General features: G+C 47.0%; 1 protein-coding gene across 5 annotated transcripts in view; it reads left to right on the forward strand.

Annotated features, from left to right (window-relative positions):
- The window catches only part of RNF123 (ring finger protein 123), a 3,033,138-nt gene that overhangs the window by 2,162,557 nt on the left and 853,750 nt on the right, over nucleotides 1-16,831 (forward strand). For all 5 annotated transcript variants that reach the window (XM_069644183.1, XM_069644184.1, XM_069644185.1 and 2 more), the window contains exon 33: nucleotides 10,575-10,763. In XM_069644183.1, coding sequence (XP_069500284.1) covers nucleotides 10,575-10,763 — 189 coding nt within the window. The remainder of the gene's footprint in view (nucleotides 1-10,574; nucleotides 10,764-16,831) is intronic.

The raw sequence follows: 16,831 nt of genomic DNA on the forward strand, positions 1-16,831 counted from the left end.
TTTGCGACTGGCTCATCTGGGCCAATTCAAAGGACATCGCCGTCGATCACACAGCGAGGACCGTCTGGCTGCTGACGGACCTGGGGTTCTCTGTGAATTATTCAAAATCCTTCTTGACTCCATTGAAGGACGCCCTGTTCCTGGAATCTAGGCTCAAGTGTGTCCTGCCTGGCATCTCCATCGCAGGAGAGGATAGCGGCTATCTTGGGCAAGGTGCAACAGCTGTTAGCACTGAAGATCGCCACGGTGAGGACCATCAAGTCGCTGCTCGGCATGATGTTGTCATGCATTTACCTGATTCGGCTCTGCAGATGGCAGATGCGTCCGCTTCAGGAGTTTGACAACCGTTGGGTCCAGGTGTTCGTAGGCTTCCAGGACAGGATCGCGCCTGATGAGGAGTTCCGTCGAGCGAGAAGGTGGTCGGGCGTGCATTCCAACATCGCCAGAGGCACAGATTTCCAGAGCCCGCCGTACTAGGAGACGGTCACGATGGATGCTTTTCTGGAAGGATGGGGTGCTCACACCAGACGTCTTAATGCCAGAGGGATGTGGCTGCCGGAAGAGAAGACACTACACATCAACATAATGGAACCACGGGCAGTGTTTTGGGCCCTCAAGTCATTTCTCCCATCCCTCAAGGGCAAAGTGGCGAGGGTTTTCACGGACAATACCACCACGATGTTTCACATCTGTAAGCAGGGGGGGCACCAGTTCCCCAGCGCTCTCCAGGGAGGTGCTGGACTTGTGGCACAGAGTCGTGGCCCAGGAGATGTTCCTCATTCCATTTCACCTGGCAGAAGTAAAGAACACTGTCGCCGACTCTCTCAGCAGGGAGCTGCGCTCTTGCCACGAGTGGGAGCTTCAGCAGGATCAAGTCAAGTGGACAACCTTGTCCTCAAATGGGGCAGTCCCCAGATCGATCTATTAGCGACGGCGACGAAGTGCCAGAGGTTCGCCGGCAGGTTCCCCCAGCCAGGGAGCATGGGGGGCGCATTCTCCATGCCTTGGTAAGGCCTGTTTCTGCACGTGTTCCCTCCGTTGCCAATACTACTTGGAGTCATCCGTCAACTCGGACGGTTCCGGTGCAGGATGATCCTCATCGCACCAGCGTGGCCGAGACAGATCTGGTATCCAGGCCTTCTCAGCATGTCAACGTCCCCTCCAGTCAAGCTTCCAGTGGTTTTGAACCTCCTGGTCAGGGAAGGTGGCGCAATTCTGCACCATGACCCAGGATCGCTGAACCTGAAGGCCTGGCTCCTGCAGCATTAGAGTTCGGTGGCTACGAGCTTCCGGCTGACTGCAGGGAGGTACTCGCCAAGGCCAGGGCGTCGTCGACTTTGAAGTGCTACGGACACAAATGGAAGCGTTTTGCGACTTGGTGTCAGTCGCAGATGATCAACCCTCTGATGGTCACGGCCCCTCAAGTACTTCCATATTTACTGTCATGGGCTAAATTGGGGCTGGCGCACACCTCCATCAAGGTACATCTAGCAGCTATTTCCTGCTATACCAGGTCTCCGGGACGCTCTTCACTGTGGTCGCACCGAAGAGTTAATCAAGGGACTGTACTGTTCGTTCCCGCTGGTGAAGCTCCTGCCCCGGCCTGGGAACTCAACGTGGTGCTGACTAGGCTCATGGGGCCCCCATTCGAAACTATGCATTCAGCTATGCTCCAGTTTCTGTCGTGGAAGACAGCTTTCCTCGTGGCCATCACCTCAGCAAGAAGAGTAGGTGAGATCCAGGCCCTGTCCTGCAAGCAGCCTTACTTGACTGATGGTTGGCCCAGGAGGGGCTAAGACAGTTTATAAAAAAATATAGTCTGTCTGTATTCCACGCTTATGTGCACTAAAGAGTGGAGCTACACTCTTTCGTCTGTCCTACGGAGCTGACTGACACCACGGCACGTTGCGGAGGACTTTCTCGCACGCCGCAGACTCCAACAGAGGGCTTTGAACATTATCCGGCCCTCCAATACATGGACCCTGCTGCACTTGCAACGCAGCACGGCACAAGCAGCATTCCCGCATTCCGGTAGAATCTGTACCTTTTGAGAACACTAGCACTGTTCCAGAGCAGAGACACACAACTTCTGCTTCCAGGAAAGGGAGACCTGCATATACAAAGGCCCCAGAAGAAGCTTCCGAGTCCATAGAACCGAAACGTCAGTGATCCCTGTGGCAAATTTCTTAATACCACACTCCAGGATCACATCAAATTGTCTTCATTTCTTTATAGACGTCGACCAGTCTCTCTTGGTCCTGAACCAGCCTCAGCTGGTCAGTGCACATAAGTGTGGAATACAGACAGACTGTATTTTTTTATAAACTGTCTTAGCCCCTCCTGGGCCAACTATCAGAGCAAGGAGCCACTAGACTGAACTCTGTGCTAACCCCGCTGGTCATTACAGCCTGGACTACATATATAATAAGCAGCTTTTGGTTTGCAGAATTGGACAGAACAAGCACTCCTTAAAGTTTGAGACGCATAAGGAATCACATTGGGTTTCATTTTGTGCTCACACAAGAACTATATGAATATGTTTTCTGCTTATTTTTGTCATTTGTAATTTACTGCACGTTGCACTTTGCACCACATTTGCATATTGTCGCTATGTTTTATTAATGTTCATTGTTGTCATTCTGTTTCTAGATACTGTGCGTTGTTTCTTTCCTCATTTATCGAGAAATTAACGCACATGATAATACAAGAATAGCCAAAACAATAATAATAAAAAGGCTTATGTAGATTTAACTCGGTACATGGGTGTTTCTTCTGCCCCCTACAATGAGTATTGATTTCCAATGTTGGGGAGATGCAGGAAGGTCGAAATTTTGACTGCATAGAATCAATACAAGTGGTAAATTGTGAGGACAGGATCCCTTTTGTGTATATATATTTACCCTTCAGCCCATGTTATCCTGTCCGCTTCAGGGCTGTCCCTTTCATTACAAATTTTACTACAAACACCTCAGAGTCATCCATCGGGAAACAACACTTTGATGATTCCAGACCCGCTCCTGATGCAAGAGATTTTGGACCTGCTAGAGAAAGGTGCTTTAGAACCTGTACCTGCAGCGGAGAGTGTTAGGCAGAAACCTGTGCAGTTCCCTTTGGGAACAATGCAAAAGATTTAGGACTACAGGTGTTAGCAGTAAACCCACTTGGTAGCAGTCTGTACCACCCAGATTTACCTGGTAGCTGTGGCTGAGCAGTCAGACTTCCCTCAAGAGGAGTTAGGCAGTATGCAAAGTATACACAATAGGCACTCAGACACAATAATACAAACAAACACTGACCAGAGCTTTGGTATCAAAGTATATAATTATTTATTTAAAAACACACTGTTTGAAACACTCCAGCACTCTTATGGTAAAACACTCTAAACACAGTTACTATTATAATATATACAACCCTTATTCCTTATCAGATAAGTCTTAGTTAACACCACTTATTTTCATACAGAGGTGAGTGCTTAACTATAGATGGCACTCCAACAAGTTCATGAAGAAGGGAGGGAAAAAGACAGAATGTGGGAAGGTACACCACTCTAAGCTTTAGGAACACTATTAGCAAGGCAGAAGAGCAAAAGTCACTTGTGAGCCAAAGTCCATAGGCTGGCACCACTCTTAGAGAGAGCAGAGCACAAATGCGCCCAAGATCACACAGTTACACTAGGCTTAGAAAGTCTTGCAGAGAGTTCAAAAAGAGTTTAGAGAGGCTCAGAAAAGTTTAGCCAGGGTGTCCCAGGCTAACCCAGGTTCGAAAGCCGGGGGCTAAATCTATCCCGTACAGTCGGTGGCGAGGGAAGCCGGGCGGGACACGGTACCTTATGTGGGAAGGATCCTCCAGCGGTGGCAGTTGTTCCTGGCAGCGGGTACAAGTCTCGTCGTCGTCCAGGGGAAGAGAAGATCTCGACTTGGAGGAAAGATGAAGGTCGTTGCACTGCCAGGGAAGAAACCAGCCACAGAGTTTTCCGGTTAAAGGTATTACCCTTTAATTCGCGGTCGTGGTAAAACGTGGTATCCCGGTTGCTGGGGTGCTTTGCACAGGCAAGGCGGCCACGAGATACGTCGGGAAGGCGAAAAGACGGTGAAACTGGTTATCCCCACCAGTCAAAGGAAGAAGACTCTCTGGCGGGAGATCTCCGCTGTCGTTGGGAAAAGTGGTGAGACGGTCCAGCAGGGCTCCACCGGTGGTGTCGTCGTGGCAGGTCGGCTCAGCTTCTCCCTCATCGGATTCTTAGGTCCTGTGGCGACTTCTGAAGTTCCAGTCCCCAAAGCCCTGCTTTTATGCAGAAAACCCCCATTCACTCAGCCTAGCTGTCACTCAAACATGCTAAGTGGTGAGCCGGTCGGCTCACCACTTGGGCCAATCACACAAGAGTGTGACTTGAGTTGCCGAGGCAACTCAATGCAGGGTGCCTAAATCCCCCTCCACCCCTCCTAAGTACCCCAGACAGAGTGGCACCACTTTGGAGGGCTTCTGTGGAGAAGCCCGCCAAAAGGTGGAACAAAGGGCTCGACTTGGGTTGGAGTCACAGAAGAGAACACAAACGCCATTTTAGAACCGAGTTTTGGCAAAAAACACCAACCGGAGAATTAATATTAATTAAATAAACCGGCGGTATGTTCGAGGCTATCGTAATTAAATAAATAAAGATAGTAGCCTCGAACAATGGGAAAATCCCATAGAGAAATATTTGCGGTTGAATATAAAAAGTAGTACCCACTGCCATCAGCCAAAACTCGATCAGGGGGGACGGAGACGTGCCCCCTCGACTAACAGACCCCGGGGCACTGTCCAGTCCCCCCTTGTCGAGTTTCTGGCTGGTGGCAGTGGTTACCATGCGAAATATTCCACCTGAATATTCTCTATGGGATTTTCCCATTGATTTTAAACGCACCACTTTTTGGTGCGATGTTAAAGATACCGCCGGTTTATTTATTTAATATTAAATTCACGGTTGGGTCTTTTTGTCAGAACTCTTTTCTAAAATGGCGTTTGTGTCCGTCTCTGTAACTCTGACCAAAGTCGAGCCCTTTGTTCCACTTTTTGGCGGGCTTCTCCACAGAAGCCCTCCAAATGGTGCCACTCTGTCTGGGTTCCACAGGATGGGTGGGGAGGGTAATTGGCACCCTGGACTGTGTTGCCTTAGCAACTCAAGTCGCACTCTGTTCCGATTGGCCCAGTGGTGAGCCGCCCAGCTCACCACTTAGCATGTTTGAGTGACAGCTAGGCAGTTGAATGGAGTTTTTTCTGCATAAAAGCACTGGAACTTCAGAAGTCGCCACAAGACCTAAGAATCCGAAGAGGGAAGAAGCTGAGCCATCTGCAATGACGACGCCACCGGTGGAGCCCTGCTGCAACGAACTCGCCCCTTCCCAACGACAAGAGAAGATCTTTTGCTGGACGAGTCTTCTTCCTCTGAGCTGGTGGAACCAACCAGTTTGCCCTTTTCGCCTTCCAAAGACGTCTCTTGGTGGAATCGCCCGTGCCAAGCACCCCGGCGGCTGTATAGCCAAGCTTCACCACTTTGACCGCGAATAAAAGGAACGCACCTTTTATCGACAAACTCTGCGGCTGGTTTCATCCCTGTGCAGTGCAACGACTCCACGTTTCCTCCTCGACGAGATCCTCTCTTCCCCTGGTCGAAACAACAAACTGCAACCACTGCCAGGAACAACTGCCACCGCTGGAGCTTCCTCTCTTTAAGGTACTTTGTCCTGCCTGGCCTTCCTTTCTTCGGTTTGCTGAAGGTGACCCTTAAATCCTTGGCTTTCCAACTTGGTTGGCCCCAGACCATCTAACTTTACCTTCTTGAATCGCCCCAACCTCTTTTGAACATTCTGCAAAGACTTTTAGTGCATTTTAAACCGTGTGATCCTGGGCACATTTCACTTTGCTCCATTTAAAGTGGGCATGGCCTATGAACTTTGGCTCTACAGTATATACTGCCTTTTATTCCCTTGCTGAGAACTTCTAAAAGTGTTGGGACCTGTTTTATTTCAATGCTCTACCTTTTTCTCCCCCTTTAACTGAACTATTGGAGTGCCATCAGGTTACGTGCTCACATCTGTTTTAACAAATCATGGTGTTTTAACTCTGACTTGTCTGATAGTTATCAAGGGAAGTGTGTATACTTTACCTGACTGTGTTTAGACTTGCTTTTGATTTAGAGTGCTAGTATATTGCCTAAAGTGTGTTTTAAATAAATAATTATATACTTTTTATACAAAGCTCTGGTCAGTGTTTGTTTGCTCTACTGTGTTTTTGGCCCTATTGTGTATACTCTATATACTGCCTTACTCTTCTTGAGAGAAGTCTGACTGCTCAGCCACAGCTACCAGGTAAATCTGGGTGGTACAGACTGCTACCAGTTGGGTTTACTGCTTGCTCCTGTAGTCTTAATCTTTTTGCAGTGTTCCCCAAGGGAACTGCACAGGATTCTGCCTAACACTCCTACAAATCCCAAACAGGGTCTCACTGAACCGTAAGTGGTTGACCTATCAAGAAAGCATCTTGAAAGGAGAACCTTTTTGGCAACCATGGCCGGAGATAACAGTAGTGAAGGACGCCTCACTTACGGGGGGAGCCCATACCAACGAGTTGACCATCAGCGGTTGTTGGTCTCCATCGATGTCCAAACTACACATCAACCTATTGGAGTTGAGAGCAATGAGGATAGCACTGAAGGCTTTTGTGCCATCTGTACGGGGAAAGAATGTTCTGATAATGACGGACAACACAGTGGCCATGTACTACATCAACAAAAGAGGAGGTGTAGGGTCACTACCACTGGGCAGAGCGGCAATGCAGCTCTGGTACTGGGCAATACAAGAAGAAATCTCTGTCGGCAGTTCACCTAGCCGGAGAGAAGAACACGATGGCACACACTCTGAGCAGGCAGAGCACAGTCTCCCACAAGTGGGAACTAGCTCAGGAAGTCCTTCAAGAGATCTTCACCCTTTGGGGAACCCCTAAAGTAGATTTGTTTGCAACCAGCCCCACAGGAAGTGCAAACTATTCTGCTCTAGGAGATGCATTTGTGGTGGTCTGAGAGTTTCCGCTTCTATACGCGTTTCCTCCAGTCCCTGTCATTCCTCATGTGATAAGGAGGTTGAGGAAAACCATTATCCTAATTGCCCCGGATTGGGCCAAGAGAATGTGGTACCCGGACCTTCTAGACATGTCTATTTGTCCTCCGATTCGTCTTCCACAAAGAGAGGATCTTCTCTCGCGAGAGGATGGTCAGGTTCTCCATCCAGATATCAAGACTCTCAGCCTTCAGGCATGGTTTCTGATGGGCTGAGGTACCACGATTGGGACCTCCCGGACGACATAATGGAGGTGTTGCTTTCGGACAGAAGGCCAGCGATCAAATCACTATACCGCTGCCATTGGAACAAGTTCTACAGCTGGTGTAGAGATGAGAATGTTGACCCTTTTTCATGCAATTCACTGATGGTGTTAATTTTTCCTCTTACACCAGGCAAATCTAGGACTACAAGTCGGCACACTTAAGGGTTGCCTAGCAGCGCTATCCATCTTCAAGCGCACAGCTGAGGAACCCTCATACTTTAAAATGCCTTTAGTAATTCAATTCTTGAAAGGGTTGACCAATGTTTACCCTCCAACTCCTTTTCAAGTTCACTTGTGGGACCTAAATCTAGTCCTAAAATTTCTAATGGGTTCTCCCTTCGAACCCCTCCATTCGTGCCCATTGAGATTTCTTACCCTCGAAACGTTCTTTTTGGTGGCAATAACTTCGGAGAGAAGAGTGGGCGAGCTTCAAGCTTTATCTTGCAAACCCCCATACACTATCTTTCACAAAGATAAAGTTGTTCTACAAGTGAAGCCTTATTTCCTCCCAAAGGTGATTTCAGAGTTTCATATCGACCAAAAAATAACTCTGCCTTCCTTTTACCCTCCTCCACACCCGCGAAAAAAGGAAGAAAGGCTGCAAAGACTTGTCCCAAAGCGTGCTTTGAGTTTCTATATTAACAGACTTGCAAAATTTAGACAAACAGACCAATTGTTTGTAGGATACACAGCTCATAAACTGGGCCTAGCCATCATCCAGCAAACCATTTCAAGATGGATTATCCTGACAATTCTAGAATTCTAAAAAATTGACGGGTAAAGACCCTCCACAACATCTGAGGGCTTATTCAACCAGGGGTATTGCAGCTTTGTCAGCTCTCAAGAGGGGAGTTCCAGTAAAAGACATTTGTGCAGCTGCCACATGGTCGTCTGCACGCACCTTTACAAGATTCTACAGCTCGGACTCCTCCACTAGTCAAGAAACCAAATTCAGGAAAGCAGTATTACACTCTGTGCACACTTAAGATATCAATTTTACTCCCTCCTACTGTACACATTACTACTTTGGGAGTCTATCAAAGATGAGGAATACGTGGGAGGAAACAATCCATTCGAAGAACAAGTTACTTCTTAAATTCCAAAAGCTCCTTAAGACTCATCTTTACCTCCTCCTTCCCTTCTTCTCTACCCTGCTAATAACACAGCTGCTGCGATTAGTGTCCTGGGCCCTTATTCATCCTCAGAGTCCTGACCTCCCGCACCCAATCGGCCCAGCTCCTGTCTGTGTACTTGCACTTACACCTTCCACCCTGGTTGCTCACACTTACATCCCTCACGGCTCCAGGCCATATAGCACTCAACATTCCTAGCACTTCATCTGTGGCTCACCCATGAGCTCAGACTCCACATCATTGACCCCCTGCCTTCTTCCTTGCTGCTCTTGCATGTTTTGGATACTCACAAGTCATAATAGGTTTGTCCTGTTTTCCTCTCCCCCCACTCCCACTGCTCTTATATATTGTGTTTTTAATGTATTTAAATGTAGTTCCCAATTCCTGCTCCCTCCTTTGCCCTGTGGGTACTTTGAAATTGTATTTTCTTATTCGATTAGCGCCTAACAAGCAAACAATAAAACTATCAAGATGCACCTCTCGACCTCTCTGACATTTCCACATACACCACAAGACCCCATCATACATCTCTGGTCTCCGACACAGCAGTTGAAGATATGCTTAAAGGGTTAATGCGCTACTCCCACCCCCCCCCCTGGCCCCCCCAAGAGCAAAGGCACATCCCAGCCTGGAGTTTGATGAGAGTGCCCTATAAACCCATTCATAAGTGCGACCTACTTTTTCTCTTATGGAAAGTTGCCTTTCTGGTGGCTATCACCTCAGCCAGGCGTGTTGTGGAGCTGCAGGCACTAGCCATCGAGCCGCCCTTCAGGATCTTCCAGAATGATCTGGTCATTCTTCGATCACACCCAAAGTTCACCCCTGAAGTGATGTCAGAAATAACATTGTCTGAGCAGATAGTGTTGCCCACCTTTTTCAGCAACCATGCAACTGCAGCTGAACGGACTCTACATTCCTTGGACTTTTCAAGAACACTGAAATTCTACATGCAGAGGACAAACGACTTTAAATCTTCTACAAGACTGTTAGTGGCCTTTGCGGGCCGCAACAAAGGACAATGTATCTCTAAGCAAGGTCTGGCCTGTTGGGTGTTTTAATTGTATCACCAACTGTCATCAGACAAGAGGCGGCCCACTATCGTCCCTGCCTACAGCACACTCCACCAGACAAAGAGCAGCATCAGCGGCATGCCAGGCGGGAGGGTCTTTGAAAGGTATAGGTCGAGAGGCCACATGTAGCACGCACCACACGTGTGCCAAGCATTACTGCATGGGGGAAGATGCTAGAAAGGAAATGGCAGTCATACCGGTAGTCCTTCAGCACCTATTAGCTTAAGGTCGGAGCAGTCTATACATCCCTGATTCCCTTTTTATTGTTCCTAGCATGCGTGTTCTGTGCAATTGCTGTTTATTAGAGAAAATATATCGCTCACAGGCATGGCATGTGGTTTACTGCTTGGTATTCTATTCAAACATGTGAATCTATGAAAGATCCAATGATTTTTCATAGGTTCACATGCACCCTCCTCCCCTTGGGAGGGGCTGCTCCGTAAACAGTCAGTCATTACCTATCGGCCTCCACGGTTCAAAATCTGAAGATGGCAGCCTGGGGTGGAGCTTAAGCCCTGCCCCCTTGTGGGCTAGGGTCTAAAAGTACCAAAGTAGGTGGAGGGACTACACAGGTGAATGGCTGCACAGGTCCTATGGAGTCAGCTGTATAGCCTTTTCCCATGGAAATTTTTAATTTTAATGAAGAATTTTAAACTATCAAGGATTCCCAGTCTGACGATGGGAAATATTCAAACGTGTGAATTTGTGAAAGATACCAATGATGGAGAAATACAATTACAGCGAAGTAACGAAGACTTTGTGTTCTTCAATTATATGATGTTTAATGTTAGATTTCAATTTCAACATAATCCATGATTCCTTTGTTGTGCTAAAGTCCAGTTCTACTCAGCTCTATCCAGGAGGGCTGTTTGATCTGTATGCTTGATTGTCTAGGCCCCCACACTCCAACTGGTACGGGAGTTTGTCTTGTGGAGACTGTTGTTGAATTGTCACTTGCTGGCACCAGTAGCCAATTTACACAGTGACCAGTTTTGTTTTTCTCTGTCAATAGATCCAACAGGCAGCGGAGCGACTGGAAAGGAACTTTGTAGATAGCCGGCAGTTAAAAGTCTGCGCCACTTGTTTCGACCTTTCAGTTAGCTTGCTCCGTGTTCTGGAGATGACTGTCACATTGGTTCCTGAAATCTTCTTGGACTGGCACAGGCCATCTTCTGAATTGCTCTTGAGACGGTTAGCACAGGTACAAACTGCTTTCTGTTTGCCCGCATTCAATAGTGGATTTTCTTTTTACAAAGTAGTTGTGTGTCTTCTGCCCAAGCCTATTTTAAAACGATATTCATAAACGTAATGTGTGTTGTATGATGTGTACTTTTGTATTATTGTTAAATTTGCAGGTATACTAAAAGGTAAGTAAATGCTATTTTTTATATATATATGTATATATATATATATATATATATATATATATATATATATATATATTCACAGTTTGAGTATCACACACCGCACTTTTGAATTCACACAATTTAGAAATCTACACCGTGAGGTGCAGGATTTTAAACAGTATAATATATACCCTATAATGGTATAAATCAACATACAAATACTAAGCTTAATAAATTAAAATGACAGAATTAAAGTTTTTAGACCAGACGTTAATCCTTTCTGGCCTTATTTCCGAAGCGCAGGTTTTGAAGACGGTGTGAGCTGAAAGGCTAAAGGGGATCGTCTATACAGTCTCCATGCAGAACCCTTCTTATGGTCATACATGTTGATTGGGTCCCCTCAAATGAAAGAATTGCTCACCTTTTCTCAGGCTCAATATGTACAATGTCAATTATTGCAATGCGGGCATCGTAAGCAAGCTAAAATGACATAAGGCGGTTGAAGGAGGAGGAAAGGTGAGGGATTGGAGGAGGCTTTATATGCTACTGAAGTACAGACATAACTGATATATGCTGGTAATTTGTAATTTGTCTCAATACATATGAGGTTTTTATTGGATTTGATGAGCTGTATTTTAGGAATTGTTGGCCATTGATATTTTTAGGAGCTTATGGTCTTCAGGCATAACAACAAAAACATTTGGTTGACTATTCTTTGACAACTGCTTTCTTGACAAATCATTGTTGTCCATTGTGAGGTCAGAATGCAATTTTTTGGTGTTGGGGACAGAAGTCTACCTGAAGCTCCAACTCCTTTTCGGTGTGCTGCTCCTTATGGCTACCAAGGCAGCAGTACTCCTTGAGCAACCCATTTTATCTCTGAGTAATTTCTCATACACACAAACTTTGTGTAAGGGGTTTGGTGGCAGCTCTATGTTTTTGTTTTTGGATACAGCATCATGTACCCTTTTTAGACTTTTTAGCCTTCACTTCATATATGGTGGCCATTGGGCTACTAATGTGTTTTAAAGATCCTGCACCCTGGCAACTATCTTTAGCGTTCTTTATTTGTTTGTACTGACCATGAGGAATTGCCAAAATATCTTCCTTTGTAGGCTCTAGGCAGAGTCTTCCAGTGCACCTTTGTGTGACTGTTGTCTAGGTTTAACCAGGTGAGGGTCTCCCAGACGACCTGAAGGACGCCACAGCCCCTCTAGTTGTTGGGGAATTGGAAAGCCAGAGTAAAGGTTTTCCACTAGCAGCCTCTGGGCAAGGGATGAGGCTTGTGGCAGGAGGGCAAGAGAACATCGGCTGCCTGAAAAGGACCAGGAATGAGGCAGGGGGGTAGAAATACCCAATAAATTCAATGTCCAAGGGGGACCTTTTGTGAATCCTGAAAAGCCAAGATCCAGGCTGAACCTGTTGTGAATTTAGATAAATCCAAGGTTTGTGGAGGACCTGCTGTGAATCCAGAGACACCTAAGGTGTAAGAGAGACCTGATGTAAATAGTGAGCAACCTAAGGTCTAGGAGAGCTCTCCTGCTGCTCCACCAAATCCATACATTGAAACCCGGAGCTGCTGTCCAATCATGGACAACCAGCTTACAATGTGTAGTTTTGCCATCTGCAGACCCTCACCCATTGCAAACCAGTTGCATTCACACAATGAGGCTACACCTTGGACTCTGGCTAGTGCCTGTGAAGAGGTTGCCATATATGGCCAGGTCCTACCTCCGAGGAAGACCACTAAAAGAACAGTGGAGCACAAAGACATATTTTCAAACAACCTGGTCTGCCAGTTTGGGCACGAGCATCAAACATGCTGGCATGCAGTAAAAAAAATAAATGCTGCACAGAAGCATACTCAACATTTTTTTTAAAGAAAGATGGTTCTTCGACCAGGCTGTTTGGGCTCCACCTTGTGAGGAAAAATTTCAAAAAACGTAAAATGAATGGGGAGAGAAGGTATCCGTCAAGGAGGTGGCAGTGCTTTACCACAGGCACACATGGCGGAGGCAGGGTCCCCACTACACTGCTATCCTTAAGGACTGACCAGTGCTCCCAAAACAAATTAAGTCAGGAAGTGAGGTTGAAAAAGACCCTGCTCCAAAAAATCAGTCCAGAATCACACAAAACATATGCATATATGCTAGGAATCCCATTGAAAAGAGAGAGAAAAGCTAAAAAGATTTTTTTTATAGCATGCTTCCTGTTGCTAGACCCTGTCTTAATAGTCTCTGGGCCCCTCTGACCATGCTTGGATTCTTCAGCGGTCCTGTACCCCACTATGCAGACGTCCCTCAAAAGGCCTCTGGAGATCAAACCTTTATTTGTCTTGTGGTGGGGGTCTGCTACAAAGTCCCTTGCCTGACCTCTGGGGTGAAGAGTAGTGTGGCCGTGGACCTCGAACTGCTAAGTGAAACTAGGCCCAGGGTTGTGTGGGATTGAACCCCTGGCTCGCCAACACCACCACAATTGCATGATAGGGGCTTGTCACCACAAGCAACCGTGGGCCACTTTCCTTTAAATGGGGATCATGTCCGATAACATCTGCTTATTTTACCACCTTTCCGTTTTGGGGTATCACTAAATTAAGCATGCTATATATAACAGGAGTGGAGGTGAGCTGTTGGCTCTCCAGAAAAGTGGGAGATTATTTTAGGAGCTCTGTGGCTTGGAGAAGCCTGAGATTAGTGAGAGGGAGCAAGCCTCTGTTTGCATAAACCCTTAAGTTTATTGGATATTGGGGTGTGGCTTGGCGTGCTAGGCAATTAGATGGCCATCTGAGGGACTTCTGCCATTCCGGGGTGGAATATGCACGAAATTAGTCTTCATCGACCACATGGTGCCTCCTGCAGTACAGCGCTGACGTGGGATCATTGGCGAATCTCCCGTTTGAATCTCAGCTTCCAAGGTTGCGGCCTCTGGCGTTTGTCTGCCTGGGACTAGACGCGGCCTTCCCAGGCGCTGTGGAGCTGCGCCATGCTCTGATAATCGTTGTCGGGTAATCCACTCCGCTGATTGCCAGGTGGGGGCCTTTCTTGAGTTATTCGAGGGTGCCTGTTACTTACTTCTTGATGGCAGTCTGCACAGTGATCAGTGTCTCCACATCTGAAACCCTGCAAGCTACTGTTGCCCTGGGGACCGTGGCCTACCATGGGACTGCAACTTTTTCATCTCCTGGCTGTTAGTTGCCGGTGGATCCGGACCTGGCCGTATTGGTTTCTCTTCTCGGATGCTGCCCCTGGACACTGCTCAGCATATTGGTGGATGGTGCTGTGACCTGCGCTCCTGAGTTCCCTACGGATTTGCTACATCGTCTGCAGACATTGCGTCTCTTTTACAGATCCCAGATCGTGGTAGGAAAGAGCTCACCACGGTGGTCCAGCTCCATGGTGAGGGCGTCTCGTGATCTGCCTCGCAGATGTCCATGAAGGAAGATTTGCTGCAATGGCTCACCGAAATTCGGAAAGACATACAGGGCAGCCTAGCGGAAATGGCAGGGAAGGTCGTTGCTATTGATAAGTGCTTAGATGAAGCGGAACGCAGGGTCGAGGCGGTTGAGACTATGCTGTGCAAGCAATCTTATGAGATAAGTGACTGGGCCCAGCTTATAGAATTCCTCGGAGACATAGTAGCTTTTCTTGGGGATAAGTAATAACATTCTATGAACCACTCACGTCGCAACAATATCTGTATTAGAAGGGTTCCAATGGACATCCTGGACCGTGACCTTGAGGCCTATGTCTCTGATCTTTTCTGCCGTGTCTTGGACTCTTCAGCAGACAACCCCATTGAGCTGGATCTGAGGTACCGCGTTTGCTTTACAGGCTCTGATCGGTGCAGTTACACCCCAGATGTTCTTACGCAGGTCAATTTCTATGAGTTGAAAAAAAAAGATCTGTATCTGACAACTCAACGAGATCTGTTTTCAAGGCTACACCCTAGCCCTCTCAGAATCTGGTGGGAGTCACTGTATTCAAGCGTAAATTGCTTTGCTGCTTACAGAATGGCTTTGCAAAAAGGATATCCGATACAGATGGGGTTCCCTACTGCTCTCCACAATGAAAGTCGCTGAACCGCTCCTGTCCCCTGACCCAGCCGGGTCATCTGCGCCTGCTGATCCGTCGCCGGACCTGCCTGCTCACCCTGGCACCAGGGTTGGAAGTTGGAAGGGGCCGGATGAAGAAGAACAGGTTGAATCCACCTGGGTGATCCCTGCTGAGATGGCAAATGTAAAACCTCAATATCCCACTGCAATATTTGGACAGATTAGTAAATACTTTGTCAATCTGGGAAGACCAAAACCCATTTTCGTTGAATCTGACCCCCAAGTAATCATCAAATTTCACTTGCTCAAGCACAAATCCCTCAACGCTAGCCATTATCTGTTGTTGTTTGGCAAACCTATGTCTGAATACCATGGATTTAGTTTTCCCTATGTTTAGGGAGAGCTTGAGGTTGCCACACCTTTTCACGAAGGATGTCAATTATCACCTTAATCATCTAGGGTGAGGTGGATAATAAAACTGCGTCGTCCGCAAAGAAGAATGCCAGTAGTTCGTCTGCACCCAACTTGGGGGGATTCATGCATTCCTCAAGTAGTGTCCTAATAACTTCATCAGTAAAGATGCTAAACAGGAGGTGGGTCATTATGTACCCCTGCCTGACCACCTGGACACTTAAAATTGTGTGGTTGTTTGGCGGTGGCTATCCTTAAAATGGTTGTTCTCCCTAAATTACTTTACCTGTTTGTAAATATACCCATATGGCCGTACAGAGCATTTTTTGCAAAGCTGCGCTCCATGGCGACAACGTTCCTGCGGAACGGGAAGGGAGCCAGGATGGGATGGGAAAAATTGGTCGAACCGTATTGCTCTGGTGGTCTAGCGACTCTGGATTTTGCAGATTTCGAACTTTATTATCTAGTTTCTCAGGCACAATTTGTGAAGTACTGGTACGACACACTGGATAGTTCACCTCACGCGTGGATAGCGAAACACACCACATCTCCTACTGACGTTCGCTCCGTCATTTTTAATACGCATCACAAAGATTCTTGCCACTTTGATCCGGGGAGTTGCATGGTCCGACCATGGGGTGCAATATACAAGAGGCTTAAGATAGAGACGCCCTATGACCCGGACGTCCACCTCTAGAACTTCCCCAGCATCCCCCCAACGTTAGATGCAAACCTCCAGAAAACCTGGGACCCCCACAAAGAAATTAAAATGAGGGAAATGTTCGCGGGTGGGAAATTTGTGACCCTAGGGGACTTTATGAATACAGTAGGTGGGGGACCACTCAAGGCACTCCAATATTACCGGATGAGATCAAAGTTTAATGAACACCGGCTGCCCTTCCCTGACGAGCCTCCACCACATCCCTGTATGCAATTAGCTACATTAGGGGATGGAATCTCTAAACTGTATGCACTAACTCAGGCAGACACCCCCACGTTAAAAAACATTAAAGAGAAATGGGAGGAGGACATGAACATGCCCATTGATGAAGGGAAGTGGGCTAGGTACTGTGCACTTACTAAAACTATATCCCTCAACGCTATACTACGCTGGGTCCAGTTTAAGATCCTTAATAGACTACACTAAACTCTGGCCAAAATGGCTAAATTTGTGACAGAATGCGGGGGGGGGGGTTGACCCAGAAGCAAATTACCCCAAACGGGATCATACCACATATGTTGGGAATGTCCGGTGATTGCTGGATTCTGGAAAACAGTAGCAGACATCATAGAGGAATTTACTCAAATCCCGGCCTCACTTTCCCCTCAGAAATATCTGTTTGGCGATATTGGCAAATGTGCCGAAACTACTAGAAGACTGTTCAGTATCTCATGTGCGGTTGCTAAAAAATGCATTCTACAATCTTGGAAGAGCCCATCCCCACCGGACATTGATTACTT

The sequence above is a fragment of the Ambystoma mexicanum genome, chromosome 2p, assembly GCF_040938575.1.
Source record: "Ambystoma mexicanum isolate Mex_15411 chromosome 2p, UKY_AmexF1_1, whole genome shotgun sequence".
NCBI lineage: Eukaryota > Metazoa > Chordata > Amphibia > Caudata > Ambystomatidae > Ambystoma > Ambystoma mexicanum.